Source organism: Amblyomma americanum, chromosome 2 (assembly GCF_052857255.1).
Source record: "Amblyomma americanum isolate KBUSLIRL-KWMA chromosome 2, ASM5285725v1, whole genome shotgun sequence".
NCBI classification, from domain to species: Eukaryota; Metazoa; Arthropoda; class Arachnida; order Ixodida; family Ixodidae; genus Amblyomma; species Amblyomma americanum.
Window position 1 is genome coordinate 79,711,638 of NC_135498.1, and position 26,099 is coordinate 79,737,736.

Here is a 26,099-nt window from a genome sequence, read left to right on the forward strand (position 1 = left end):
TAATATGTGCGGGACATTTCCCTCGTAACGACGCCGTCATGCGCGCTGTGAAGCCTTAGCTTATGGACGTTGGTAGAATTTTACTATACTCCGTTCCAAAAATCATGTGCAACGCTGTCAAAGCTAGCGCTCTTGTTTGCGCTGCCTGCATCCGTGACCAAAAAGTAGTGCGTTATTTGTGGTTAGCGAAACGTAATAAATGCTTTGCCTGTAGGCTTATCACATGACACATTTGTCGTGATCTTGATTAAATGCACTGTTATTGCTGACAACATGCTGTCGCTTTCTTGTGCCATAGACCACTCTGGCGCAGAACAAGCGCGGAGTAACATGTCTTCCTTTATTTTTCCGTGCGGACTACTTCCGTACCTTTCACAGCGTTGCACCTAATGTATGAAACGGAGTATACCTGCGCGGCAAGGGGAAACTTATACATTTCCGGCACGAATGCGTGTTTGGTCATGAGCACAATAGAAAAAAAATATGCTGTTTGCAGCTTCCGATGTCGAAAAAGTGTTACCGCACTGTTTTTATTTGTTGTACTTTCCAAGGAAACGTTTACGAAGCAATACTTTCATAGAGATCCCCGCAGCCAACGTTACGCGAGAGATCTGAACCTTTTTAATCCTATGTGGCATATGGTAAAATAAACAATAGACAATGACTTGCTGGAAATGCTGCAGGTGTCTTGATCTATGCCGCGTTTTGCAGCCCCGTACGTGTTATCGTTCTGACCTGCCACTCCAGCACTTCAGCTCGCTAGAAACTGCCTCGAGCGTAGACAGCGTCCGTGTTTCGAACTACCCGCTTTCTAGAAGCCAGCAACTTTGTGACGTCATTACTTGGAGGAAGAAATAAAGCACGAGTGACACAGCACCGCAGCAGAAGATAGCAACGCTCGGCCCTGCGGTTACGAACACTCCGCTAACAAAAGTTCCAGGTGTGTTCGCAAAGCACGGCGCCGCGGCAACCGCGCGTTGAAATTTTCGTCCCTCCAGTTATGTCATCTTGCTAATCTTTTTTTTACTCCTGACTATACGTGCCTTGGTTGTTGTCTGTTTCGCGCTGTGAAACGATCAGGAATGAATGGCAACCGACCAGCTCAAACATTCATCCTACTACGAAAGAGGCTTCTGGCCAGGGCACAATGCGGTTATATCCATTCCAGATCACCTTCCCAGTACAGCGGTCGCCATGCCTGCTTGTAGGCACCGAGCAGTATTGACCACTGTAAGCGAACCGGTCAACACCAGCTGATCCACACTGCTGACACGAAGAGACCGAATTTCGGCTTCAAATAAAACATAAGCGAAGTAGACCAGTCTTCCACCGGCAGCAACTCTGTCTGCTCTATTTGCATTCACATATAAGGTCACGCTTTCTCATATGTAACTGCGAAGCTACTCTCCAAGCTCCTGCTATGTATTCATCCCTCTTCCATGGTTCCTAAACACGCTGCCGAAGCTAGACTAATGTGAGTCACAGTGTTCGGTTCTGCCCTGGCGAAACGCCAATGGCGCACCGGCGAAGCCCTGGCGAACGCTAGCTGGAGTGCATGTACTCCAGTACAACCGACAGCCCCGAACAAACAAGGAGCAGCCATGAGGTGAACTCTCGCTTCCCCGTGGCGAACGCAGTGAAACAATGAGTTATGGCTCCAAGCTGGCCCCTGTGTCTGTCGTAACGCTATGCCTGCTCCGCACTTAGGTGCGTTCCACTATAACACGAGGGAATTCCAGAACACTGAGCGCACCCCGCTGTGCTCGGGGCATGTTTGGCTGCCCTAGCTTTTACTTTTTGTTGTATGCTTGTTGTTGTGTTTTCACTGAGAAGAAGAGGTGGGCAGGTATAGCTTGCAGTTGAAAAGCTGCATTGCCGAAGGGCACGAATATTTACTCAAGTTTTCTCGACCGTCTACCTCCGTCCTGGTTTTGGTCTTTTACAACTGTGTGTGCTGCCAGCTCTTGTAGCGTGTGCATATGTCGCTAGCGCACACTAAATAACGTGTGACTATCATAAGGCATCCTCCAACGACAATTCGCGAATGTTTGTTGATGCCTTTGCAAAACCGTATTTCGTTGGTTCTTTGTGAGGTATTTAAAATGGACCAAGAAGAATTCAAATGAGCACGTTCTTTAGAATCACGCTCGCAGTGCAGTCTACGCTGCTGTAAGTGATTCAGAAGTTGTTAGGTCATCTACGAAGAAAGAAAGTCTTTTGATGAATTAGTTTCTTTAGGTCAACAACTTTTGTTATACAGAGTAACCAGTGTTCTTTGGTAATTACAAACAATGCAGCTTTACATCGGCAGTCTTCTTCTATCTCACGCAAACTCCTTTTTTTTCCTCCTTTCAAATTGCTTCTCGCAGTGGCACAGCAGCGACCATGGCACGGGTAATCCGCGGCGTCAACATCGACAGCCTGGATGATGAGTTCAAGCTGATGGAACTGGTGAGTTTAGCCATTTTCTTTCTGTAAAACTTCTTTTGGGGCTAGTTGGTGCATTTTGAATCCAGGAAAAGGAGCAGCGCAACGACACACCAAGAAAGGAATCTGTACAGAATCCTGTCTCAAAAAATCATGCCCGCATCAGATGCAAACGAGTTTTCAGAATCAGATCAGCCGACTTTTGGCGGCGGGTTTCCCTCCTTCGGTCTTGATTACTGTACCTGAAACCCTGCTTCAGAAATTGAAGACTGGAACAAGAAGAATGGATGATGATAGTCGGAAGGCCGATATGCCTGTGGTTTTGCCATACCTGCACAAGACTTCGCACAACATCAAGAAAGTGGCCAACAGGCATGGTGTGTCCGTTGTAATTTCGCCACCCAACAAGCTGGGAAAGTTATGCCCACGCATTTGCGGCTCCAAAAAAAGAGGATGCCAGATACGACATGACACTCCGTTTGTGAAGTGCCATTCCCATGACGTGTGGAAAGGTTTATGCAGGCGAAACCGGCCGTTGCATCAACAAACAATTGGTGGAACATGCCCGAAATTTCCTTCAGTTAAAAGACAAGTACGCACATTTGGTTGCGCACTTAAGTAAGCGCAGAGGATGCGTGACTCGTTTGCATGAGACTAGGATTCTAGGTAAGAGTGCCGACAAGACTGCGCGTGTTAGCTGCGCGTGCTTACTATATTAAGAGATATGGCGACACTTGCATCAGCACTCCCTCATTATCACTCTTTGCAGCAGAGGTAGAATTTTTAGAAGCAGCCAACGTTTGGTTTTTTTATGTCTTGATGCTTCCTTGGGCTCCTGCTGTCTTTCTAGATTGTTCGCTCTCCTCCTTTTCACCTCTGTTCGTCGCATTATTTAAGGCGTGCCTTCCTTCAATAAAATTCAATCGATAGTCAGCGCTTGTGTCTTGTCCTTTCTTCTTGTGTGGTCGCACGCTTTGACGCTGTTCCTTTTCCGAGGTTCAAAATACATTTCCTTTCTCTTTCTCTCTCAAAATCGGGCAGTCAGATAGCTGAGCATTGATGGCTCGAAACAACTAGAGGTAGAAGATACCGCAAGATTCAGCAATTTTTCTTTACTCTAAAAACTAAAATCCGAGCTTGTAAAAATCTCATTTGTTTAACTTAATACCATTTCAGCATAAAATAGCTTTCTTTTTTGTGTGTGTTTGAGTAATGTATCTTTTCTAGATTGTTCTCTTGGATAACTCGCAAAGCTTGCAGTATGAACAGTCACGTTATGCACGAATTCGCCTCTTTCCTCCTCGCTTTTAGAAAATGAAACGAGATTCGAGGGCATTATACACACAAGGGCAGATGTCTAGCCGCCGCCGCAAACAAGAGGATAACGCTAAGTTTGAAAAGTTGGAAAGTTTGGAAAATATAGAAGCACTGCTGCCATCCCTGTGTCCCTTACCAAGGTCAATGTCATTAGAGAGTTTTAGTTTCGCGTACGTAGAGGGTTCACGGACGCAAACGTGAGAAGTCTACGTAGCCTGCACGCAGGTCGTTTGAAATAGTTACACGTACGCGACGCACGCCGCGCGTTACTTCTAGCGCCATCTACTAAGAAACACAGACACTGGTTGTAGCCTAAATCATCCAAGACAAGTTTTTAAGCCAAGCCATTCAGTCTGTGCTCGTGTTTGGCGGTTCAGCTATGTTTGGCTGGTTTGGGGCTCTCTCAGTTCGAGATTTCGCGAGACCGTTGCTATGACGACGACCAACGCTGCTTCGTCAGCTGAAAAATCGCCCTTCTGTCTGAAAAACAAAAGCTATTTGTCGCTTGAAACCTTATGCTAGGGTAAGAATGGGCAAATCGAAGGCGAATACAACAGTTTAGAACACGATATCGCGTCGAGCGATTAGCGACGAAGCTGTTATCGCTGTGAAGCGGCGGGCAGGGCGCCGCCATGTTTGTCAGCGCTACGTACGCAAGCAACGCAAAGACCGCAACGTAAAAATCCGAATATCACGTACGTACGTGAGACTCGCGCAGACCCTTTGCGTTCTGCGCATGCGCACTGGTCACCCGTAAGAGCTCTACGTACGTGAAACTAAACTCTCTTTCTTCCTTGCTTTGCCGTCCATTGCACAGCTTGACTCAACCGAGGACTTCGAAGAGCGCAAGGTTGTGCGAGCCAGGCTACAAGAGGTGAAGGCCGTGAACCGAGGTGAGTTCAGACACCGCCTGTTCATGACGGTGTGATTTTTGCATGTTCACTGTTTGAGAAAAAAAATCGCGAGTATAACGTCATTGCTGTGAATAACATTTGGTGTCACTTGTTGCAGTTTGCAGGCGTTCGAGTTTTTAATATTCCTGCCAAGCAATCTCCGATACGTATCCAAGTGTTAATTTGCAGGCCCATATAGTGCAAAAGTAGCTATATAGAACGTGTCTGTACTCAATCCTCTGCCTCAAGTGTGCCACTACCTCCATCTAAACAGTCAATTTTCAGCTCACTCGCCCATCCCGGCGTCTACACACCGTTCTTTTATCTCACTGACAAATTTTGCCCATTCATTGTACACTTCTCACGTGAATGGGCCCATCTTCAAGCAGCTCCAATCTTTATCGATAATACGGTGCCCAATAACGCAATGACGACGCTTAGCCCTGAAATGGCAAAATAGGTGAGTTAGAAACAAAGTTCAATTGTTTAAAAGCATCAAAAACACGAAAACGATATCAAGAAAAAAAAACGGTAAGACGGCGCCTGCCCTATATCCCCTTAGCCGGTGTCCTTGCCTTCTAACTGCGGCTCAAATTAGAAGATCCAGTACCTCTCCTCATGAGCCATTCATACGATTTCGTCCACTTATAGATAAAATAAATGATAGCATGGCCTAATGCATTATTTTAGTTTCTTGTATTGTTTTGTTTTTGCTCTATCATTAGCAAAATTGAAGCTCTTGTAGAGAGAACATCTCACTGAGCCTCGCGTTCTCCCCTCTCTCGCCTGCAGCCAAGCGCGAGGCCCTAGTCCGCAACCGCGAGCAAGAGCGCGAGAACTCCATCCGCCAGCGGCAGCAAGAGGCCGCTGAGCAGAAGCAGCGCACCCTCGCCATGTACGACAAGATGGCCAAGACCGGAAAGCTGGACACCACGCTCTACAAAGAAGGTCGGCTCCCCCGCTCGGCCTGTGTCCCTTCCCTATACGCCTACTGTGTGTTCTCTGGGGCTGTTTCTTCTCACTGCCTCACCAGATATGGAAAAGAGCACGCGTTTCAGACTCTTTTTATCATTTATTTGGCCCTATCCCCTCTACTTAGCATCAAGTTTGTTTGTTTTTTTGCTCAACTTCGTTCATTAATATTTTTTTATCTTTAAGGAAGACGCATCTTCTCAACCACACGAGGCTTCATCCCGCCCATTAATTTATTCACTCTAATTCTTCACTCTCGTTATTCCCAGCGATGTATCTCTTCCGCCACCACTGCGGACGGTTTGCCTATTTACGCGGTGCATATTTCTTAAAATTCTCTCCCTCGGAAAGGAAGGCCTCCTCCCCTCCAACACGTCCCTCACTTCAAGTTTGCCCTTTCCATTACTTAGTTTACATTAAAGGCAATCCGGGCGGGATTTCTAAACATACAGCCTTCACAATGGCCGCCGTAGTGCACTGAAGCGATACTAGATCCAGCCCGAACCAAGCAAGGCAGTATGGGAATCTAGAGGGAATTGAAATCAATCTACGTGAAAGCAGCCCAAATGTACTACACTCGAACGCAAAGCAGAATCAGTGCGGCGCTGTAGAGCTAATTTGCACGAAAAGCTTCTCAATGTGTGCGTATTTCTCAGTGTCTGCGTGCGCCCTTGTTAGTGTGTATAGACTTGTCAGTGTGTGCGGACGCGTCCTCCGCAGGCGTGGAATCCCAGGAGGACGACGAGTCGGGCAAGAAGGACCTGGTGGAAGACGCCATCAAGCAACGCCAGCGGGAGGCCGAGCTGCGCAAGAAGCGCATCCTGGCCGCGTACGACGCGGCGGCCAAGTCCGGTCCGGCCGGTGTGGTCAAGACCGTGGACTTCGACTCCTTCAAGAAGGCCGATGGTGAGCGCCTTTCCGTCGCGCACCACGCCAGTAGCGACACGCCACGGGGATCATGTGCATGTTTTTTTTTTAGAGAACGTGCAAATGACTTGGTATCTAGGCCACCGTTGCTTTAAAATTTCAGGAATAATAGGAAGTCCAGGAGTGACACATCTTGGGCAGATCGGTTGCTCCTCGAACACACAGAGCAGTAAAGGTGTAGAGGATGCGAGCGCTGAACTAACGACTAAAATCTTATTTAAATGGTACTTGGTCACAAGTACAAAATGAGGTTGTTCAGCGCATGTGCCTTGCTTTCTTTCTTCTTGTCCGCTGCGTTCCTGCACTGTGTGTTTGACGGCACGCCGCACCGGTTATTTCTACCAACTAGAATACAGCTGCGGTGTACGTTGTCTATGAACTAACCAACGTCTTTAATACATCTAACAAGCGCAGTGTATTTTTATTATTCATACACATCACATAGACCGCGATCTAGAGCCGGCCATTCGGAATGTCGCCCGCCTAAAGATAAAGCCAAGCCGATAAGCTGGTTTGGCATGCAAAATCGTAACACATCATTGTTGCTCCGTTATCTGTAGTTACCTGTAAAAGCGTAATGCGCGTGACAGTGATTTCACAGCGCTACAACGGTAATGATCCTGCAGAAATTATTAGAATGAAAACGCAGTTAAGTTTACGGGGTTTAACGTCCCAAAGCGACTCAGGCTATGAGGAACGCCGTAATGAAGGGCTCCGGAAATTTCGACCACCTGGGGTTCATTAGCGTGCACTGACATCGCACAGTACACGGGCCTCTAGAATTTCGCCTCCATCGAAATTCGACCACCGCGGCCGGATCGAACCTACTCGAAACGCAGTTGAGGCTTAGTTAAGTATGTTATATAAATACCAGAAAGAATTTCGATCAGCCATACGATATCACCGTGAATATTTCCAGTGGAACAAGCCGACGCCAACAAACAAACATCAATGCTTAACATGATGTAACTACACAGCCAGCTGTTATGGAATGGTTCAGCTTAAAAAAAAACGGACAAGTAGCTGAACATAACCATAATGGATATATTCGCATGAGTTCGCATATATGAAACGACATCTGAAAGTGAACTTTATGCCAGCGTGCAGCACATGTGCATCGGTTTCGAGGAACCTTAAACAAAATGACCACTAATAAAAGCTGCGACGTTCTGGAATACGAAGCGCGCTTACGGAACATTACAGTGTCGACGTTCGAGGCGCCAAAGCCCACCGGTGCTGCCACTGGTTCTTCCACATTCTGCGCGGCTGGTGGTGTGCCCAAGATCACCAAAGGTCAGTACTCGTGCCTCCTGTTTCTTCTATTTAAGCGTACCAGTTTGTGCCCGCAGCCCACGAATGGCAGTTCAGTCCCTTCAGTACGCTACTGAGTATGTTAGTGGCACTTGCCAATAGCAGGTACACAATAGCAGACCTACTCATTGCTGGTGTTGTAGCGCAATGGGTAAGACATGTAGCTCATGTGGGCATTGTTCGTACACGTAGCCCATAGTTTTCTTTCGAATGCTAGTAGCACACACGAATGGCGCATGCAAATAGCGTAGAATTTGAGCAAGATATACCTTTAGGACCCAAGAATGCCCCTAGGAATGCCCAGAAATAATGTGGCCACTCATACCTGCAGGAAAGTTGTTCCCCGTGTTCTCCGCAGCTCCGGGTTTTCTCATTCCTCGCTTCATGAGGAAACTAATGTACTCGAAACGATCAAAACACGCCCTAAACAGCGTAATGATTGGCCTTCCATGTGAGTCTCTTTCAAGCGGTTTATCATGCACACGACATTTAGAAACGAGTTAACTTGCTCTGAACTGTGAGATGAAGATCGCTGTGCGTTACAAAATCTGTCTTTGTCACTTTCGTTAAATCTATCAGCCCCTAAAGAGCACATGCAGCACGTACAGTCTTGGTAGGAAGTTCCCAGGCCACATAAGGTTTGCAGCTGAAACCAGTTTCTCTCGACACTACCGCTTGTTGAGGGTAATGTAGTAATCATGGAAACCCTGTAGCTCGAAGGCTCCAGAAAGATCTCGCACTGCTAATATATGGGGCTTCAGGTTGTCCTTCAATGCACAGCTATCCGCATCCCCAACAAACCCTATGCGACCTGGGAACTTTTGAGCAAGGCTGCGCTTCATCTACTGTGAGACAGAATGATACTACCGACTGTGCGCCAGGCGCTGAGAGGCATCGTCAATAGAAATTGTTTTTGTGGGATTTTAAGAAGGACGGTTATATAGTCAGTAGGTAAGCGTAAAATTATTTCTAGAGTATCCTGATGACAAATTGAAACTGAAATAGCATGCGCAAATTGGAAGAGACAAGCATTCTGGTATAGTTTTGCCTGTTACTTTTCGAAAACTAAGTCAGTTCGCCTTATGAAGTATGAATATTGTTCTGTTTGGCGTTTCAGTAATCGTGTCAAGATTGAATGTGCCGCATGAAAAATAAAACGACCTTTCTTTCGCAGTAGACGAAAGGCACATAAAGAAAGCGAACAGCCGTCAACTCAATGTGAAAAAAAGTATATATTAAAGCGCGTAGGAAAAAATGCTTCGAGAGTGCCTGTCTTTCAATGTTTTGTGAATTTTTTTCGTGCTTGGAAAGAATGCGTTGGTTCGTTTTTTATAACGCCTTTGGATTCAAATCCATGTCCCCTTTTTTGATGTTGATCAACGTCGCGTACAACTTTTTACATCCAAGTAGCCACTGTGCGTGGTGACATATCGCCGCGATGTGACGTAGCTGCTTCGACGCAGCCTAGATATATGCTGCGAAATAAATCTTGGGTATTCACGTAAAAAAAAAAAAGCGATAGAAATAAACGCTCAGCTTTCTTCAGTAGACGCGCCACTGACGAGCAACGCGAGGTGGCATATGCTAGTTTTCGAGTCGGCGCAACGCGTGTCAAAAGTTTCCTTGTCCTTGTAGCGACGTAAACGCCGCTGCATTATTTTTTTTCCTATCTCGTTTTTCCGCTATTTTTCCCAGCATGCCTCTTTGGACACCTCGTGCGCATGATCCCGCATGGTTGTTGTTGGTGGTGTTGTGCCCCTTATGTTGGCGTTCCTGTTATGCAAGCCTTGTGATGTCTGCGTGTTTCTGCGCGCTCTCTCTTCGCTGTCCTTTTGCTGTTCTGCACTGTTTAAAAGCGAGAAGAAAAGCACACCTTGTTTCGCTGTAGGTCCGTAGACATAGCTAGAATTAAGTAACACCGTAGTGTAGTGTAGTGTAGTGTAATAGAGTGTAGTACATAACTCTCTTGCGAAAGAAGATGCTCTTCTTTAAAAAAAAATTGTTTTTATTTCAGCACTGTTTATGTTGTGTGTCACAACCGCTTATGCGTGGAACATGTACCCGGTGTTGTGACAGTCGTTGGTTCAGCTAACACTGTATTACAGTAATCTCCTGTTAAAATGCCCAACTCCGCGTAGAACGGTGATATTTCTAAACAGGTAGCGGAAAAAAAATTGTGGCAGCGACGATGACCTAGATTTCAACCTAGATTCTAGACAGTGATGATCGTCCCCTGACGTTAACGTAGATCTCATTCGTGTCCTAGTTTCTGCGAGGTAGCAGAACTAAGCAACATGAGCTAATAGCGAGAAAGAAAAAAATCTACGTTCCCGAAAAAAGAGATTGCAAAATTGTAGAAGCGCAGAGATTGCAAAACTATCGCCATGGTTGGCCAACATACCGCCCACACTCAGCCAGCAGGCGAATTACACTCGGAGGCGAATTACAGAGGTCGTGTGCGAAATAGCTTGTGCAGATTTAGAGTAACAGATGTTGGTTGTCAAGGAAAGGCAAAGTGGTCAGTCTTGCGGCGCGAAGCGAGAGACTTAGAGATGGACGAAGCGTTGGTGGTCCCCCAGCGGTGCCGGCGTCTTCCCCGACGACGTCGGGCGCCCCCGCGTGGCGCCAGCTGTCGCTGACGGGCGACGAGGAGCCCGAGATGGACGCCATGCAGCGCGGCATCCTCGCCCGGCAGCGGGAGGCTGAGGAGCGCAAGCGCCGCATCCTGGCCGCCTACCAGATGGCAGCACGCACTGGAGGCGCGGGGCCCAAGACCGTCTGCCTCGAGGAGTACAACAATCTGCAAGGTGGGTACACGGGCGTCCCACATGCGCCAACGAGTCACTGCGATATGGAACGTCCGCATGAGGGCGTTAGGCGTCAAGAGCGAGCGGAGGGCACCGTCCGGCGGAAAACCCGGTGGAGGGCACTATCGGCACGGAGAATATTTCTGCCGGCAGAAAAAAAAAGGCTACCTGCCGATAGCCAACGAAAATGCAAGGAAGAGGATGCGCTTGTTTCCTTGCCACTCATCATCTAGTATAATGGCACGCTCACAACAGAGCATTCGGCATCAGTAGCGATTGGAGTACGCCGCTGACGGTTACTTTCGAGAGGAAAACCCGACGGAGAACCTGACGGCAGAGCGCGATCGACCCGAAGCCAATTTCTGTCTCGAAACCAATTTCGTCGCCTCGCCTCTTCACTTTTCGTGCAACCCCGCGGTCTTGCCGACGCGTTGTACGGGTAGGGCGACTCGGTACAGCTTTCCTTTGGAATGTCTTGATACAGTTTCCCTTTGGAATGCCTCGATACAGGTTTCATTCGGAAGGCCAGCGACACCTACTGTCCAATCGGGAGACACCATTTTGAACCACAAGCATCGCGCCCACCAGTAGAATAGAAATAAAGATCCTAAAATTTCATTTGGACTAATACCTCAATGTCTGGAAGCTGTATTGAACGCTGTTATGGCCAAAGACGCCAAAGTATTGATTACCGCAAAAATATTTTGATGCGGCTAAATGAGGCCGTGATTCAAAATGACGGACATGTCACAGCCCCCCACCGAAAGGAACCTATATCGCAGCACCCATAGTACGTGCTGTCGTGAGCACCGCCAGGAGAAAGAAAGAGCAACGTAAAGCTGGCTTCACTGCGTGCATAATATTTATGCGAAAAAGCCAACTTTTTATGCGGTAAATACTGCAAGAAAAAAGTTGTACCGAAAATTATGCAGCAAACACTGTCGAAAATATCATTGAGAAAACTGTGCGCGGAGGTTCTCAAACTTTCTATCATATAAACTCTTTACCTCTAAAGGTGCTGAAAGAGAGATGGAGAGAAACAGGAGGACGGAAAGGCAAAAGAGGTTAACTAGACGATGCCCAGTAGTGAAGATGAACAATAAGGTGTGCAATGCTAACCTCTTGTACGCCCTCCAAACCTGCTGCCGCTCGTGATCGCGGGAAGCTAGAACGAATTCTGCTAACGTATTTAAGGCTTGCTTCGTTAACCAAAATTTTGATTTAGTGCATCTTCTCTCTCTGTTTTTTCTCTTCCCGCTCCGACGACGTCATCACGCAGTACCCGAAGACGTGACGTTCGAGAACCCCTACAGCTGCACAACGGGCTTCAAGGGCGGCATAGCCGCGGTCAAGAATGCGCCAAAGCAAAGGGCGGGCGCCCGGTAACTCCACTCACCACCGTGCTTCCACAACTCACCATCTCCCTGGTCACCTTTTCTCGCGCTCTCGAGTCACCCCGCGAGCGAACCCGAGCACGGGCAAGCCGGATCAGAGCAAGACTACGACAACTTTCGCGACCCATATATCGACGCAATGAAAAAAGAGGAAGCCCAGAGGGAACGACACTACCTTTCTTTGTTTTCCTGCTTAGTTCGACACAGTGAAATGCCCCCGATACAACGAACTGCTTGTAACATTGTTTTTTCCGTACCGGTTAGCGAAGATCTCATATATGGCGTGCACAAGAAAGACGAGAGTATACTACGATACTAACTGCTGTGAATTGTTACCGCACACTACTGGACGGACATCCAGGGCCGACGTGCGCGAAATGTGAACGTTATGTTTCCGTTACTGTTGTTGCTTTTGTAAGTTTTTTGTTGTTGCTTTTATTGTTTACGTTGCATTTGTTTCGAAAAAATGAAAAGACATTCAAACCTGTCAGACTCGAGGCATAGTTCAGCGGGTAGAGAGGTGAATCAAAGTGTTCAACGTTCAGTCACATTATTATATATGTTCTTAGTTTTTCAAGAACTAGCATAATAAAACAAAATGAACACGTTATATCTTGCTCTTTCTGGCTTTGATCTTTCTTTACTCTATATATAGAGGTTCCACGAGTATGCATGCTTGTTCACGGTATAAGTACAGCCCTCTTTAAAAGTATACAGGCCACAAGCCTTGCTCATGCGTCATCCAATTGTGTGTCTGGTTTTTCATAACCAGTGTTCCAAACATCTCCATGGAGACAAAAGCTGCATTACTAACACCTCCATAGTTAAGGACCTCCCAATGGGTTACAAAGGCACACTTCAAGGCCTAGTATCGAAAATCTGTCGGACATGTATATTTTTGACAAAGCCTTTACATGTTAATTCCTGCCAATTCGGCGTTAAATAATGTTCCTCTATGTTTACTGTAAATGAAAACGTTCGACTCACACAAAACTATCAGCAGCACTTTCTGTAGCGGCGTTGTCGTGACAGTAACCAGAAAAAGAAAGGAGAGAACAGATGAAAAAGTGGGGCCAGTCCGCGCCTAAAATTAAATTAAACAAAAAATTAAATTAAATTTCGGTCCTCTGTAACGTAAAACATTCACGAAGACGAAAATACAATGAACTCACAATGAAACTGAAGCGACGTACAGAACGTTCGATTTCCTCCACTTAACCTTTTTGTGTTCTTACACGCCCAAAATGTTCAGCTGCTAGAATGCCGAGTTTCCAACGATTATAGTAGCGGTGTTCACGAAGCTATATTTTCTCTAGGTATTTTGGGGGGCTTTAACAGCCGGTAGAAAAAAAACATTTGGTACCGCGTAATCAATATATGTGCTATAGAAGCTGTCTCTGTCTTGAGTAGATGTATCAAGTAAGAAAAAAAAGAGCAAGGAATTTAAAAAGAATTTAAAACATGAACCAGAAGTAAGTAACATTGGTGCGCCTAGAAATCTCTTTCTAGAGTTCACACAAGGCGCATGTCCGAAATTCAAGTCCCGGATCGGACACGCTCCTCGCCCTACAAGCCGTCATCACAGTCTACCAGACCCGTCGATGTCTGCGACAAGCAGGTGAGCGTGCTGTCTGCATTGCAGAGCAGACGAAACAAAAAAACAACGAGCAAAACCCCGCTAACCCGCTTTCTTTCGCTCTCACATTTTCCCGTGGTGTTCTGCGGCATTGCCTGTGTGCGGTTCTTTGACGTCACTAACCCGGTCCTGCGTAGACCGAGTAAACCGCTGTTAACGCTGCTTATTTGGTCTCTCGACGCTTGCCGCGGTCGTCGCTGGCAAAACGCTCTCTTCGGGAGACGCACCGGAAGTCGCGAGCGCAGACATTTATTCACCTCATCGCTACAAGGACAAGTGGCAGGTACAAGTACAGCCATCCGGGCGATGCAGTGGATGCGCTTAGAGAAAAGTACCGCGATTGACAGAAACATCTTATCTATTCGACTTCATACCACGCGGAATGAAACCGTGACATCAAACAGGAGCGAAGTTTCACAGTTCTTTAAGTTATCCACAAAAAAAAAACGCGAAACAGCAAGTTCAAAGCCTGCAAAGGGTCATTTGTTGGTGCGCGACTAAGCCTACTATTAGCAAGCTTGGAGGCAGCAAGCATTTCATTTTCTAGAAAACTTAAAAAAGCCACAGCCCGCTCGGTTGAAGATGATCGGCTAGTTTCAATAAATCACTCACTTTCGTCAATTTTAACTTGTCGGAGACCAAATATCGTGTGCATACTTCCGACTGAACCCCAGACGTCTAAAATGCGCTTGAAGTGTATCCCGGGGCCAGGCTCTGTGTTCGTATTAAAACTAAGCCTAAATTAGAATTTCAAAATTATACAGTTGGCGGTGTTGCAGGCATATTGTCAAGGCTTATCTAGCAAATGGCGTGTTTTAATGCATCCCGTGTTATTTAGTTTTGTCACGTAAGATAGCAGACGTGCATCAAAGCGATACGAATTTAAACAACCTACAACCGTAAATACGACAGGATGAAAATGCTAGAAAGTGCAAACAAATCTGGAAATGACTTAATGTTGGCCGCCATGTAAGTTTTACAAACTCTGTTCTCTTTTATTTATTTATTTATTTATTTATTTATTTATTTATTTATTTATTTATTTATTTATTTATTTATTTATTTATTTATTTATTTATTTATTTATTTATTTATTCTCTGAGCAGATTACACAAGTCTTGTCAGATTTATGTATCAGGGACAGCTTTCAGAAACCTTCCTGCTTACTTTGGTTCTATGTTTGCAGTAAATTGTGGCACCGTGGTCCTGTTCGCCAGTGGGTCTGTCTCGAAAAACATTTGCTGAACAAGTAATTTACACTAGCCGTTCAGAAAACAAAAAATACTGCGTTAGTACCATGTTGTGCCCCACGAGAGACGGTGACATGGTGTGATCAAAGCATCTTATTACGAAATAAACAGGTAATTCGGAAGCCAATGACAGTAAAGGCAAAGTCTTCCGCCCAGTGAAAACTTCACGCGAGCGCCAGTTCACTAAAGAAAGAATATTTTAAAGCCGATTCATTCTCACCCGTTTATTCAACTACGCCTACTATAACTCGGGTACGAGTTTCATACGATATTTTTTTGACCGCTACGATTAAGAAAGCTACGTAGTTTTCTGTTTCAGCCGTACGAGTACGCCTCAGTTGTTATTGTTTATATATTTGTATATTTATACGATGTACTGGCCATACCCGACGGTATTGCAGAAAGGAGTGCTAAGGACATTCTGCAGATTAGAAAATTCTAAAAAGTGGCAGAAAATACGGCAGTATTGAAATCCGTCGTGTTCTAAATGGTAGCTATGGAAGAAGGAATTTGGTTCTGCCCACGCTAGCTCTCGGAATAAAACAATCATTATACTTATATGTTCTTTAAAACAGCAAGCCGACTTTAAACATATGTCATTAGAAACAGATGAAATTTATGGTAAAATGAGTATTTTAATTAGGGTTGTGATAACAAAATTATAAAATGAACGAGCGAGCAAACACAGGCGCAGTTGTGTAATTGTTATAAAGCCCCCTTAAAAAGTGAAAATAATAGGTAAACAGGGCAAAATAACCTGCTAAAACAAGCGTTCAACGTTGTATCAATCGAGATCTGAAGTCTTTAGTGGTCGATTTACGAGGTCTCGTTGTGCAGTCATGGTTAGGTTGTTTTATTTCATTTATTATTTAAAATAAATGTTCGAAAATTGAGTAACAAGGGTCATGCGAAACTTGCGTAGTTTCACAGTAAACGCAGTATACCAGAAAAAAAAAAGCATCAGTAATATGCCTTTGAACTTTATGTGAGCAAACCGAACGTGCGTCACGAAATATGAATACGTATGCGGTTCATACTCAAACTACAGCGAAACGGAAAAACAATCACGCTACATTATTATTAGCACAGGATCTTCCTTGTTTATTTTTTTCGCTGTCGTATTAACATCAGTGGTGTCGAAAGATGCAAACAGAATGGTTTGAGATTACCTTTTTTTTTACTTTGTGAAATTTAAGTTAATGTTTCGTGCTGCCACAATGTCTGTCTGACAAACACAAACTCTAGCGATAAGTCCATTGCCAGGAGCACATCCGCAGTGAAGGAGCAAAACAAGGAAGACGAGGCGAGACATCCACAAGATGATAAGCGTTTTAGCAAGTCACAGAAAAAAAAAATTATAAGCGACAATTATCACGACTTCTTTCCGACTTTTATTTAGGACGGGAACAAGTACTACCATGAAGTCGTTTTTAACGTCCCATGTTCCTTTTTTTCTTTCTCTCTCTTCTATGTCTAGGCTCTTCTCTTTTTTGCTAGTTTTTTTTTCTGTTATTTCTTTTGCACTCTCTTGGAGCCTCACACTAGCATTGCCGGTTATGTCAAACGTAGGCCAATCTTAGTTTAGTGGTATCTACTTAGAAGCTGTTTAGGTTGTCTGTATTAATTGACAAATAATAATAGTGGCCTAAAATTTTTTATCGCAATGATACGGCCATTATCTACCCTCTTTGTGCGTGTACGCTTTATCTCTTACCCTTATCGTTACTACCGAGAAAACGAAAGAGCATATGGAGGGGAGGTATATGACTGCACGAAATAATTTATAAAAAGAAAAACTTTTTTTGCTGTGTAGCTAACAGAAGCGAAACTACGGCAAACCTGAATGCTTGGCGTCACAAAGGACCGGCTTAACACCGCTGACGAAAATAAACGTATACAGGATGGCACTATTACCAAAAAATTGGCGGTGGTTTAGCTTTGGTTAAACCTGGAGTGACGCAATAGCTACAGCTGGCCGGGTGGAACTCGGTCACCTGACCAACCATGCGATCAGCCACGGCGCCGGCAGATGCTTTGCACCACGTGACCAACGACGTGACAGCGTGGCGGCGCAGCCATAGGGTGGCAGCGCCACCACCGCCACGGCGCCGCCACGCTGAAGGCTCGAAATGCTACCGTAATGTAGACATCACTACAATAAAGCCGCAATAGAAGCTTTATGCAAAAAAGAAACAAAAAAGTGACTACAACAATAGGGAACCCCGATCTCCGTTTTTCTGCGAAAAACATTGTTTGGTCAAGCGTCAGGAAGATAAGCTTGTTTAATGGAACGCCGAATCGCGCGGAATGTCGCTTTCGTGGCATTGTCACTGCTGGTAAACTGATATAGGCAGGTTTAAATCAGCATCCGTCAGCGCTCCTACCGTCACTTGCGTGGGGTAGTATCTTAACAAACAAAAGAACCGCTTCGGGGGCTCCAACAAAGCACTTTCGTTATCCGCCCGCCTGGAAAAATACGATCGCATTCGCAATGCCGCAGCGACACAAACGCGATTGAGTCCCATGTGACTATAGGCCTGCAAAACAGTGGTGCGCTGTAGGTCGAGTTGTTTGTTACCGTGGGACTGCGTAGATACAATTGTAAAAGTAGACTTAACCCCCTGTTCCTTGTCCCATGTTCTCTGCTGCGGTGTTCGTCAAACCACGATGTCCCACACACCTCCACCACGTCCCTCTCGACCCTGCGCAGACTCTCCCAAGAATGCCTTCGCCAAGTTCCAGCAGATGGACGCCGGCGCCAAAAAGGATGCGAGACCCAGGTGAGTACGCACGCCTTCGAGTGCATTGCGACGCCAACAGTCCGCGAAGTCGGTAGTTCGCGCAAGCCTCTAGAAAACACTCTTAGTCAAAAATTGGTAAAATGAGGACAGCACAGACCAATTAACACGACGTACGGTTAGTCCGTGGAGAGTATGGACCTCCTGCATGTTTGTAAACAAACGAGGTGGCGCTGCAGTCGCTAGCGAGCTCGTGGTAGGCAAAAGGTCGGGGAGTGGCGTCGCGGATAGGTGTTGTGCGCGGGTTTTCAAGGCTTGTAGGCGCGTTTCCAGTTTCTGCGTATCACAGCAATGGTCGATGCTTCCAACTTAGTAATTTGTCGAAGTACACGAGCTCGCGTTGTCCACGTGCAGCCTATAAAGAGAAATAGTTTGCCACTGTGTATTGTGTATATGGTTAGTAGTAAACATGTAGAAAGCGTTCCTGCCGTTTATTTATGCGCTAGGCATTGAATAAAACAAGTTTTGACACTCTGCATGCACTAGCCGGAATGATTTTACTTCGGGACAGTAGTGAGGGGAAGTGCTGGCGTTGTTTCGTCGGAGCAGACATGCGCTCATCGTCTGCTGACATACGTACGTGTCGCGCTGCGCGAAAAGTGGGGACAGAGTCGTGTCCCCGATCTCCTGTTTCGCTTAGCGCTGTTCTTAGCCGCATGACCACGCACCAGCCAGGCCGACTTGTCCTCTTGTTAAGCTGGTCGATTTGGTGAAATTTTTTTATTTCTAGAATTATTTTCTTTCCTAGCCCTGAAGTCTAGTTTCGTGACGAAAAATTATAGCAAACTATTGAGTACAAATTTATAAATTACGCTTTTTAGAAGTGTGGTCGTCAAAAAATGTGAGGTAATTTCTTTGATTTCAGTGCCGCATTTCTTTGACCAAAGCGAAAGCGAAGATGCCATAAACGAGGGAATAAACTTTAAGGTTCGTTTTCTGACTTCTCACATTTTCTGCGACTGGATCACTCACCTTCGTAATTCGCATGAAAATCAAATGATTCCATTTGTCGCAAACTATTCCTGAGACGTTGAGGCGCGTAATAAATCTCTCGATTTTTTCCCTACACGTGCAGTATTGTGTTAGTTATTTTTTGTAAGAAACGTTTTCATGTAACTATGCATGCATAAGTACTGATCATATAGAAAAAGAACTAATCGCGTCATCATACAGAACAGGGCTTTATGCACATGCTGGCATAAAAAAACTGCGCACTATCTACTCAATTATTTGAGACCAAGCTTGGGGGGACTTGACGACGGTGTTAATTATAATTACCCAGAACTGCACCAGGTATAGCTATAAATAAAAGGAATGACTGAAACTAGCGTAGGAATTTCATATTTGCACCAAGTTTAGTTATATATCGCATGCATGAATAACGAAAACACTTTTCACGCCGCGTCCCCTCTCAATCTCGCCACGTGTCTGTTAGTAGCACGCCTGCGGCTGCTTCTTTCCAAACAAGCTTCGCGATCATGTATTACCTCATGAAACATGACACATGCATGATGCAATGAAAAAGCATATGGCGTTTAGCACACTTAAGGTACGCTATTCTAAGCACACCAACGCGACCGCGCAAGATTGACACAACTTACCAGACTTCTTTCGACTCGAATGAAATAATTACGTCGTCATATCAAGAAACAGTTTCAAGTAAATATTAAACGTCACAAAACGCGCCATTTAAACATGGTGTGCATTAACAAAAAAACGCATTCCTTGGGGGCGAGTGAACCTGTCGGCGCCCCGTGCACTCCGGCTCAAGGTGATGAGTACGTGTGCAGCTACATATGTCTTTTTTTTTCCTTGAGCAATTATCAGCCTACTATCCTGAAGTTCGGGTGAATGAACGCAGTAACTTGCATGCTATTAAGTGCATTGAGTGGCAGTGCTTATCGACTCCCAGACTTCGTGCTTTACTACCGTGGCCCAATGCGTGTTAGCCAGTTTCCGAATGCGGCATTTATGCGCGAGAAACCTATCGAGGCTAATTTAATATTTTTCATGCTACTACGCGGATCCAGCAGTGACGCAGCTGGTCAATATATGCTGCTTCTGCAGTTCACAGGCTTGAAGCAGCCGCCGGTAACTGCGGCAGCTGCGGTAGGCACGGGCAAGCGGAACCTGTTTTGCCTACCATGCGAAAGTCGCTGCTAACATCAGCGCCACCGCATCTTCGTGACGTCGCGGGGTGAAGGAGGTCCATATCCATGGTTGACGTCTCTTTGCAGTTAGTCTTTAAGGAATAAAATTTTCCTCTTCGACAGGACTAATGGCTTTGGCAATGTGTGTAGCCTTTCTATAGCCTTTTCTGGCTTAAAGTGTAGGCGCAAAATAATTGGGTAGGGGCAGAAAAGCTGGTCGATGCGGCATATTGGCGCGGAAAAGTTATGAACTGAGGACCTGTTTTGGCGCGCTGTCTATGTTGGGTTGAGACGCTACGCACGCGCAGTACGATCTGCGATACACCTGGGTGCATACAATGACAACCGAGCCCTCTCCGGCCAAGATACCGGGGCCGGATTTGAGGTTTGGCTGCTCGAATTGTCCACCAGCACCCAGCTTTGCTTTTTGCTTACTAAGAAGCTGCAGTCTAGCCGCTCGTTGGCGTGCCTTACCTAATCTGACCCGGTACATAGCAGCATCAGTTCACGTGGGACAAGTTGTGCACACGGAACTCGTTTCGCTATGTTTAGCTTTCGGCTACCGCGTCTTTCTGTTCCCTTACGGAACTTTCCAAACGCACTCCTGTTCTATTTCCTAAATTCTTTTAACTAAATCTAAATTAGTGACCGTGTCAACTAGTCACTAACTGAACTGGAAAACAGTTGCAATAGAATTATTCATCTACTAATAAATCAGCCAATGAATTGTCTATTTTCCCACAAATAAAACAAAAGATCAGACAATTCAGTGCTCAAGTAATACGTTTGTCCGTAAAGTTTCGAGACTGATTAATTTATTTTCTCTAGAAATGTTTCCCCAAAACAAATGTTGGTGCTAGTCACTGGACCAGCGTATGTGTAGCGCCATCTCTTCGGGCTAACCCGAATCATTCATGTTAATTGTTGTGCCGGCCGCTAGATGGCACTACATGTAGAAAATAAGTTAGAAATTTACGTGGCGTAGGGAGGCTAGCTTTGGGAGCACATGGCAATACACCAAATCAGGGGGTACAGGGTGATATGGGATGGGCGCCGTTCGAGAGCAGAGAAGCTAGCAGTAAGATAGCATTTGAGGAGCGATTGAGAAAAATGGGGGAAAATCAGTGGGCTAGGAAAGTTTTCAGATACCTGTATAGAACGAATGTTGATACGAAATGGAGAAAGTGAACTAGAAAATTGACAAGCAAATATCTGGACAACAGTATGGGGGCAAATCAGCAATTATCTGTTAAGAAAAAGGTTAAAGAAACAGAGAGCGCTGTGGAAAACAGGGATGCTGACGAAATCAGCACTGGGAACATACAGGATTTTTAAGCAGGAAATTGCCAAAGAAAATATCTATGATAATTATAGGGGGAGCTCTTTGTTGTTAGAGGCCAGGACGGGAGTTTTGCGTACTAAGGCATATAGAGTCAGGTACCACGAGATAGACACGTTGTGCGTTGCGTGCGGAGAGGAGGACGAAACGGCTGAACACTTGATACTTTTCTGTAAAGGGCTTCACCCTACAGTGGAAAGCAGCAGGGCTGATTTATCCAAGGCATTGTGGTTTAAGGACAGTGAAGGGAAAGTAGATTTTAAGCGGCTAGAAATAACCAAGCGAAGGTTATCTGATTGCTGGCTAAAATCAAGAGAAGAGTAAAATTTCCTGTCATGGATAGGTTGCTTGAGCCACCGCCCGATTTAAAGGGTTCAGCCGTATCCATCCATCCACGTCTCTAGTCGTCTGCGCATTCTCCTGTGAGTGAATGTGGCGAAATGGACGTCAACCTCGAACGGCGTGTAAACATAAAATTCTGTGTGAAGCTTGGCAAGACAGCCACACAGACGTTTGAGCTCCTTCGTGACGCTTACGGCAGAGACATTATCGCGGGCGCGAGTTTTCGAGTGGCACAAGAGGTTCGTTTCGGGGAGAACGTCGGTGGAAGACGGCACAAGGCAGGGGCGCCCTTCAACTTCACGGAATGAAAACAGCGTGGCTCGGGTCAGGAGAATCGTACAGCAAGACTGCACCATTACAGTCCGCATGCTATCAGATGCTCTCGGCATTAGCAAGACAACATGCCACCAAATTTTGCGTGAGAACTTGGGGAAATTAAAGCTGAATGCCAGAATTGTGCCGCACTCCCTCACACTGGACCAGAAGGACACGCGGGCATCAGTGAGCGCTGATTTGCTCTCCGAGGCAGAGAAGGATGCTGCATTCGTCGACAGCATCATTGCTGAAGACGAAACATGGTGTCTTCAATATGATCCTCAAACAAAGAGGTAGAGCGGCTAATGGCGGTCCACAAGCTCTCCGGCGTCGAGAAAGGTGCGGCGACAGAAAGCCAAAACAAAGACAATGCTGGTAGTTTTTTTTCGATGCCAGAGGTGCTATACACCACGAGTTCATCCCACAAGGGCAGACGGTGAATCAAGAGTTTTATATCTGCGCGCTCCAACACATGCGTGATGCAATGTGACGCTGTCGCCCTGACTTATGAGCATCTGAACAATGGAGCCTTCTCCACGATAGCGCAAGGCCGCACGCTGCTCTCAGCGTGACAAAATTTCTCGCTAAGCACAGCATTACTGTACTTCCCCATCCGCCATACTCACCTGACCTCTCCCCATGCGATTTTTCCCTGTTTCTTCGTGAGAAGAGAGAGAGAGAGAAACAAGTTTATTGACTCGAGCTCGACGTCTGCTTAGACGCCGTCGATGGGAGTGGTTCCCTCTTCACGGGACCCATATGCTTCCCTAGCCGCCTGGCCCCTGGAGAGCAGGACGAGCTGGTCTTCCACGGCGGGGCTGGTTAGCAAGGTCTCCCATCGCTCGGTAAGGGAGGGTGAGGGAGGGGAGAGAGCCCTAAAAGGTTGCTGAATGAGGAGCGTGGAGGCCATTCAAGACGCCACGACAAAGGAGCTGACAACCCTGCCAAAAGAAGCGTTTTCCAACTGTTTCCAAGACTTCAAGAAGCGTTGGAAGCTGTGTATAGACTGCAAAAAAGACTATTTCGCAGGGGTGCTGCACAAATGATTTCAATGTTAAACGCATTTTTTTAATTGACTCAGTCTCGGAACTTTACGGACAAAGGTTGTAGAACATCACTTATCTTCACAGTTATTAAGCAACGCTATCTGTCCCCGCTGCAGCTTCAGCGTTCCACCGCGAGGTGGAGTGGCGCGCAGTGCAAGCGACATCAAGGAGATGCTGTTGAACTGGTGCAAGAGCAAGACCAAAGGCTATGAGGTGAGTCTGCTTATTGCTCAGGGGTCGCAGATAGGCACGCTATGCTGATAGACGCCAATGATCAGCGGTATAGGCTGATTACGAAGTGCTGGTAGCGCGAAGACACAAGGACACAGCAGAGACGAGCTCACTCGTCCAGTCCAGTTCTAGATCTGCTGTGTGCTTGTATCTTTGCGCTACCAACACATCATCATGACCTACCAACAAGCCCAAATTGCTAGTCTACTGGTATAGGCTGCTTGGTGTAGCGGTCATACCTTAAAAATAATGAGGTTCGGATGAGAATGTACAAGCTCAAGGCTTGAACAACCACACCGGACCGGAGTGCAGAGGCTTAAATTTGCGCCAGGAAGATAGATCCTACACCGAAACAGTAAATTTGGAATCATCAGTCGAATTTTAGGGAAGAGATCTAGTCAGAAACGACTGTACTTATGAAAAACCAATCGTAGTGAGCCGTAGAGCCCAATACAAAAACTGCTCAAAAATAAATCTATCTCCCATCCACCAAAGAAGGGTTAGATGAAACGAGCGAAGTGAGTTACTGGCTTTTTGTGAAATTCCCTTCATGGGTCTGTTTAATAGATTAGGAGGCACAACAACAAAGGGCAGTCGAGCCCGGATGTATTGAAACCGGGTATCTCGAATTCTTGGTGTATGAAGCACACAGATTATGCCTTGAAAAACATGTGCAAAAGTATGATAAATGCGTGATGTGTATCGAACTGCAATTTCGACGGATGTTCGATATATCGAACACTGCGCACCTCCCCTGCAAGTTGCGCTTCTCGTGACAGCGCTCTTGGAACACTTTCCTGCCACAGAGTTTGGTGGGCGGCGTGGCATAGTGCTCCTTCATGCTGGCAGCGCTCGCGTTGTGAAACCTCGTGTGCGCTTGCGGTGGCCTTCGGTATCTTGTACTTACTTTCCACGCCCCATTCCTGTCATGCGGTGAAGCCAAGCTGCTTCGCTGCTGAATATGTTGCGAAAACACCGTCAATGTTCTCGTCGGGCCATTGGCACTGTTCGGACTAATCGCTGGCTCTAGGGCCTAGTCAGGTGACCTCGTGTGTCGTCTTTAACCCTGTTCACCGAGACAATTGCATATTCTATAAATTCTGAAATAAACTCGCTCAACTGTAGCTTAGTTTTGCGGGCGTTTATTTTATTTATAATGTATTTGTAATAGGATTAGACTACTTATGAAAAGTAATTGCTAGTTTCAAAGCACCGTTCGCGGCGGCTTCGATTCAAGGCAACCTAGACGTAGCAATGCCTAGCGAGCTGTGTGCTGTCAGCGCGCCGGCCGGCGGCATGTCTGTGGAAGGAACATGTCACTGGCGTGGGTGCAATGTATTCTCACTTGTAGGTCGCTGGTAAGCTTATCTATTGTGATCTTTTATATATCCACATAAATAACTATTTCGCGAACCCTTCGGGTGCGGTATATTCGGTTTCTACTGTATTACCGTCCTTCACTTCAGTACATTTGCTCACTGTAGGAGCAACCTCATCACATATAATACCGTGGTATATGCTGTCAACCGGAGCAGCAGATCCCTCGTGTGTAGAAACCACCACGTGCGAACCGTCACCCACGCAATCCAGTGTTGGTCCGGGATAATGTAACAATGCTATTCTAACTCCATTTAATGTTTACTCTTTTCGCTCTTCGTCGCTCACGCAAGTGAAGCCATAACCCTGCTATCGTCGGAACACGTCAGCCGCTCTGGTAGATGTGAAGGAGTGAAAGTAATCCAAATTAAAAAAAGTCGTTTTATTATAACAGGCCTGGTCTTACAACGACCAGCTTCTGGAAGGAGAAATGCGCAGTCACGGTCTTGCTCCAAGTGGAGAGATGAAAGAGGGGACAAGAAGGGAGAGAACGCAGAGACAGAAGCCATGCAAGGCCTCGGGCATCCGCTGTTCCTGCCATACTTCTTGACAATGAAAGAGAAAGTGTCCTGAGCAAGGTTCAAAGTGGACCGCTATCGGTGTGGCACATAAGTCAGGGTTAGCTGACGTCATGTCTTGCTTGCAGCATGTGGACGTGCAGAACTTCTCTACGAGCTGGAACGACGGCATGGCCTTCTGCGCGCTCATTCATCACTTCTACCCGGAGGCCTTCGACTACGACCAGCTGAACCCAAAGAACCGGAGGCACAATTTCGACCTCGCCTTCCGCACCGCCGAGTAAGTGCCCAACCAACACTCATATAAGACACTTGAGGGAAGCCCGCCAGTAATAATTAAGTAATAATTAAAACAGACCTTTTGAGGCGACATCGTATAGCATCGGCGACATAGAAATACTGACGTTGGTGGTCGTCAGAAAGCAGATGAATCATAAATAGTCTGCTTTAAACTAATGCATTTAGGACCCCGCTTGCAAAGAGAAATCTGTAACCGGCATTTAACAATATTCAATTTTGTTTTTAGAATTTTGAAAGCGCGATTATCCTCAACGCTGTGATTTAACAGATTTTGGCCATCGCCGGTACCTTTCAAAAATCGCGCGTGTTTGGCGCGTACACAGCAACGGCCACCAGTAGACGTCGCTGCATGGCGCACGTGCCACGTGGCTTTCTCTGTGCTCTCCGCGCTCGTTGCCGCTGCTTCTGTTCACACAGGAGTAATCGTGTGATTTGTGGTGTGCACACGATTTATTTTGTCCCGTGTTTTACACCTGAACACAAGCAACGAACTTGCAAAGCAAATGACAACAAACAAGTAAACAAGGATAGCAGAGGAAGGAACACGTGACACAAGCTGCCACATTCATCGCTATTCATCTATACTCGGCGACCACTTTTCTTGGCAATGAAGGGAAGACTACAGCGGCAGAGCATGCGTGTAACTGGGTCATTTCGAAACATACGAGTAGTTCAGCCGCTCGACGGTGCGCCTGGCTCGCTTCTCTCCCCACGGTGAATCCATTTCTTTTCTGGAGCAGCTGGCGCCA

The 26,099-nt window shown here is 46.2% G+C and overlaps 1 protein-coding gene across 2 annotated transcripts in view; it reads left to right on the forward strand.

Annotated features, from left to right (window-relative positions):
* LOC144121477 (uncharacterized) overlaps positions 1-26,099 on the forward strand; it is a 46,462-nt gene that overhangs the window by 17,845 nt on the left and 2,518 nt on the right. The window contains exons 2-9 of one of the 2 annotated variants that reach the window (XM_077654702.1): positions 2,370-2,451; positions 4,562-4,637; positions 5,430-5,585; positions 6,330-6,515; positions 7,740-7,829; positions 17,645-17,714; positions 23,041-23,137; positions 25,179-25,330. In XM_077654702.1, coding sequence (XP_077510828.1) covers positions 2,386-2,451; positions 4,562-4,637; positions 5,430-5,585; positions 6,330-6,515; positions 7,740-7,829; positions 17,645-17,714; positions 23,041-23,137; positions 25,179-25,330 — 893 coding nt within the window. In that variant the 5' untranslated portion in view covers positions 2,370-2,385. Of the gene's footprint in view, positions 1-2,369; positions 2,452-4,561; positions 4,638-5,429; positions 5,586-6,329; positions 6,516-7,739; positions 7,830-10,426; positions 10,655-11,933; positions 12,659-17,644; positions 17,715-23,040; positions 23,138-25,178; positions 25,331-26,099 lie in introns of those variants that run through there. The other variant, XM_077654703.1, reaches the window with a different exon arrangement.